This window comes from Galeopterus variegatus, unplaced genomic scaffold (assembly GCF_000696425.1).
Source record: "Galeopterus variegatus unplaced genomic scaffold, G_variegatus-3.0.2 Scaffold20480, whole genome shotgun sequence".
Classification (NCBI taxonomy): domain Eukaryota; kingdom Metazoa; phylum Chordata; class Mammalia; order Dermoptera; family Cynocephalidae; genus Galeopterus; species Galeopterus variegatus.
Window position 1 is genome coordinate 5,699 of NW_007746591.1, and position 4,982 is coordinate 10,680.

Below are 4,982 nucleotides of genomic sequence, written 5' to 3' on the forward strand. Positions count from 1 at the left end.
TAGTCTATTTAAATGTATTAAGACTTGTTTTGTGGCCAAAAATAAAATAAAATAAAATAAATAAATAAATAAATAAATATTTAAATGATGAGTTGAACTTTGAGAAAGAACAGAACTGTGGTTACTAGAGGTGGGAAAAGGTGAGGGGGAGAGGGATGGTGAGAAATTGGTAAATGGCCACATGAAATGATTATATTTTGTAAAGATGAACATGCTAATCATCCTTATTTGATCATCACACATCATACACAGGTATTGATATTCAACTCTGTACCCCACAGATGTGTTTTTTTGACAGTACTTAAATATTTGCAAATACTTTTAATTATACAAATCAGACATTTTATGGTTAATTAGATCAATAAAAAAAGAAGAACCTCTTTCCATGGCCAACTTAGAATTGCTCTCACCTTTCTATAAGCTAAGATTTTAGAATAAAGGATTTCAGATGAGACTCTTGTTATTTTTAGGTTAGTATATGTTATAAGTTACAGCAGACTACCACTGTAAAGTGAATTATGCCCAGTGTCCTATTATAAGTTACATTGTCAGGCATGGCTGTGGAATACAAATGAAATAAAATCTAAAATGCTAAATTTTTAACAGGCAATGGCAGCAATAAATTAAAATGCTAAAAATGATTCATCAGGTACATGTTACTGTAATTAACTCATTGCACTTCAAAACTTAATTTCCATCCTGAATTTATCATGTAGATTAAGTGTTTTCATCTGTTAACCAGCTCTAAACACATGATTGTCTAAATATATATTTATTTATTTATTTTTCCCTGGGTTACTTTTTTTTCCTCTCTATTTTTTATTGAATCATAATTGATTATACATATTTTGGGGGTTCAATGTTGATGTATGTTGATCAAATCAATATTATTAGCATATTCATTATTACAAATTGTACTTATACTTTATGCCCCTTATCCAGTTTCTCCAATCCCCCTCTCCCTCTACCTTCCCACCTCTGATAACCCTAGAGTTCTTATCTCCTTCTGAAAAAGTGATGGTTACTCTGTTGATTTGTTGATTACATGATCTGTCCAGTACTGAGAGAGGTGTGTTCAGGTTCCACAGTATTATCATAGAGCAGATGCCTCTTTCACTCTGGAGTGGGCTTTGTGAACAGAGACATCCTCTTCTTCTTTGGTCTCCACTGGTGAATCTCCTTCTGTCAGTGCACTTGAGTGGCTAGCAGGCCATCTGCACCATGGTTATGGAGTCTAGCCATTTTTGTGGCAGCCATGGCTACTGTAGTGGCTGTGGTAAGCCACCCACATGGAGTGGCATTTTTGGTGTGCTCCTTGCCTAGTTGTAGGAGGAGGGTCAGTCCCTGTCTCCATGCCTCAGGACCCCAGGCAGGCCCGTGGCAGCAGTGGCATGCCTGGTTGCAGGATCCCCACAGATATGATTAATCAATTATTTTTCAATTGAAAAATATATCTCTACGCACACATGAAAAAGAAACAATGTGGGATGATGAATATATTAATTTGTTTCACTATGGTAACCATTCTGCCACATATATGTATCTCAGAACATGTTGTGCACTTTAAAGATAACAATAAAACTTAAAAATAAATAAATAAAGATGCTTCAACTAAACTCTAGAAATCTTCTCAACTAACTGCCCTCTGTATTCAGAGACTGAGTTTATAGATTGTTCTAACCATTAATCTTTGTTTTCATTTTATTTTAGTTGGTTTTGATTGAGGGGACTTTGGCTAGGTAGTACACCCCAGTCTGTTGGTATTGTGCTCATGGTAGTCATTATTATAATTTCCCTGGTAATCATGAGTTCTATGCTGAGACAAAGACAAATTAGCCATAATGGTGACAGAAAGTGGCATGTGTGCCTGAGTTTTAGTAAATCTCCCATAATTGAGAGACTGATCAAAATAGAGGAAATTGTTAAAATAATTTAAGAAGAGTTCATTAGGCTGAGATGGCTCCAACAAAGTGGCTTCTTATCTAAGTAAACAGAAACCCAACTTAGCGTAAAGGGTAAAACAACAGTTAATTTGATCAATCAGAAACTGTCAAATAACCTCCAGCTGAAGACTTTCTACTGGAAAGATTCAAATAAATCTACTGCTCCACATTAACCAATGAAAATTTTTTTTTGGCCTTGAGTCCTCATTCACTCTGCAAAATCCTTCCTCTCTTGACCCTTTAGAAGAGCCTCAAACAACATGCAGTCTGGTATTGCCCAGTTTATTGTCTCCTCAAATAAACTCTAAGTAATGTTCCTATATTCATATTTTAATTACATATATAGGTATATGTATATCATGTAACTATACATACACATGAAAAATACATATGCATGTATACACACATATATACATACATCTTTGTGTGCATACATATATACAGATATAGATACCTAAAACATATACACATATAATCTGATAAAAATGACAATCCAATAAAAGAAATCAAAGAGGGATGTTATTAATTAGGTTTCTGTTTGAGAAAAAACCAATCTGACAGCAATGTTGGGAAGTGAGAGAGTGCTAGAGGTTGGAGGAGATAAGTAGCTAGAGACTTGCAAAACTACAAGTGAGTGGTCTTTAGGATGAGGGCCTGTGTGGTATCCGTGAGAATGTGAATGGAATTACAGTGCTGACAGTTGAAGGGCGAGAGTGGACTAGAAGTTGTGTGACGCATTTAATTAAAGAGTATAAAGCATAAAGACAGCAAACAATCAAGGACTTTCCAGGCAGAAAATATCCAATTCTTTCTCATTTCCATGTTGTTCCCACTACTCACAGGACACTATAATGTCATATCATCTTAACGTTATTTAAATTTTGGTGATATGAATTTAAAATTCCTGGTTGTTGACAATGCATTCCAGTAACTGAGATAGTACTGATTTCTTGTACTAGCTTAATTTTCTTTTTGATCCTAGGAAGACTGAAATCATTTCCTTCCATTTCTGCCACTTATCTCTTCTTCTCTACGTCCACTTCAATAATTGTTCTGTTTAACCTGTTAGATTTATAAACTAGTGAAGTTCTTTAGATTGTCCAAAAAATATGCTAACATAACTGAAAAGGGCCTTAGGAGGCATCGTAGACAATTAGAGGCAACTTCCTTCTTCTTACTCGTACAGGCACACTGAGCTAAGAGCCTCCTCTTACACTTTGGCCCTGCCTTCACTGTCTTAACTCCCAACTCATTTTTCTTCTAGTTACATTCTCATTATTATTATTATTATTATTTTTGCTTGATATGTAACTTGATTCACTTCAAGAAATAAAATTCATCATTTTCCAAAAAAGTGGGATGAAACATCTTTTGATGGCTATCAAAATTCCTGGGATTTGGAATTCACCCAAACACAAACCTGCCACCACAATAAAGTCAAACATGTTGAGAGTCCCAATACAACTGTATCAGTGTCAAAGACATCATACTCAAGGTCTCATCAAATGGACTACATTATTTTACCATTTAATGCCTTTATACATATGCGCTGAATAATATACAAGACCATAAAATATTTTAATGTTTTTTGTTATATTTTTCTGTTATATGAGCAATTGCTTAAAAATCTTTGAACACACTCAAATAACATGTGAGAATACTTTACTTGGTTTATTAAGTACAAATAAGTCCTTAGAGTGCTAGGAGAGTTATAATTGCAAAAACTTTGAGCATTAACAAAAACATAGGGACCTTTATCTTGTACAATTTTGTAACTATTTTTTACTCAGAAGAGAAGAAAGTTTAGCATGACATCTAAACATTTCTCTTTAACATTTTTGTAAGTGTACTTATTACTTGTTTGTTTCTCAGGCTGTAGATAACAGGATTTAACAAAGGAATTATGACCATGTAAAACAGAGACTCCATCATATCTTGATCATCCCCTTGTGGTGATCGAGGGTGCACATACATGAAGAGGAGAGGGCCGTAGTACAAAGACACAGACAAGAGATGGGCTCCACAGGTGGAGAAGGCTTTCCTTATGCCTTTGATGGACTTCCTTTTTAAGACGGTAAATAGAACAAACATATAAGAGACAAGAACAATCACAATTGTGAATACCTGAATTGAACCAGAGAAAATAAAAATCATTAGAAAATTAATAGAAGGATCAGTACAAGAAATCTTTAACAATGGGATAATGTCACAATAAAAGTGATGTATTACGTTGGAATTACAGAAGGTTAATCTGAATAAAAATCCTTCATGAATTAAGGCATGAAAAAAGCCACTTACAAATGATGAGACTAAAAGTTTGATGCATACTCTATTGGTCATAATTACCGGATAGAGTAAAGGTTTGCATATGGTTACATAGCGATCATATGCCATTGATGCCAAGAGAAAACATTCTGTGGTTACACTAACTGCAAAGGAAAAAAATTGTACCATGCATTGGGAGAGAGATATCATCTTACTCTTGGCTAAAATGTTGACCAGCATCTTCGGGGTAACTGTGGATGATATCCAAGCATCCACAAAGGCTAAACTGCCAAGAAAAAAGTACATGGGGATGTGAAAGTGAGGGTCATTCCAGATGACAGCAATCAGACCAAGGTTCCCCATGATGGTTATAAGGTATATTACCAAGAACACCAGGAACAGGGGAATTTTCCACTCTGTTTGATACATGAGTCCTGTGAGAACAAACTCGGTTCTCAGTGTTGCATTTTTCTTTTCCATGTCCTCACAATGTCCTGTGAAATAAAATGTAGTAAATACAAAAAGAACATTCACAACAGAAATATGTGCTGAAATTTGGAGAACAGTGTTGAAATAGACTACATACTTATCAGAGCCTTCTTAATTTTATTTATTATTGCTATAATAGATGGACATTATATTTGGGGAATTAAAGTAACAAAAAATGCAATACTTTCATGCAGGACTTAACAGATTTTTTTTTTCCTTTTTGTCTTTTTTACTGACCGGCAATGGGATCACAACCCTCGGTGTTGCACCCGCACCGCACTCAGC

The 4,982-nt window shown here is 34.9% G+C and overlaps 1 protein-coding gene across 1 annotated transcript; it reads right to left on the bottom strand.

The window, feature by feature from the left end:
• Positions 1–3,758: 3,758 nt before the first annotated feature.
• Positions 3,759–4,688, bottom strand: LOC103583195 (olfactory receptor 5H2-like). Its single transcript, XM_008564582.1, has one exon. The coding sequence runs from the start codon at positions 4,686–4,688 to the stop codon at positions 3,759–3,761; it is 930 nt and encodes a 309-aa protein (XP_008562804.1).
• Between the last annotated feature and the right edge of the window lie 294 nt (positions 4,689–4,982).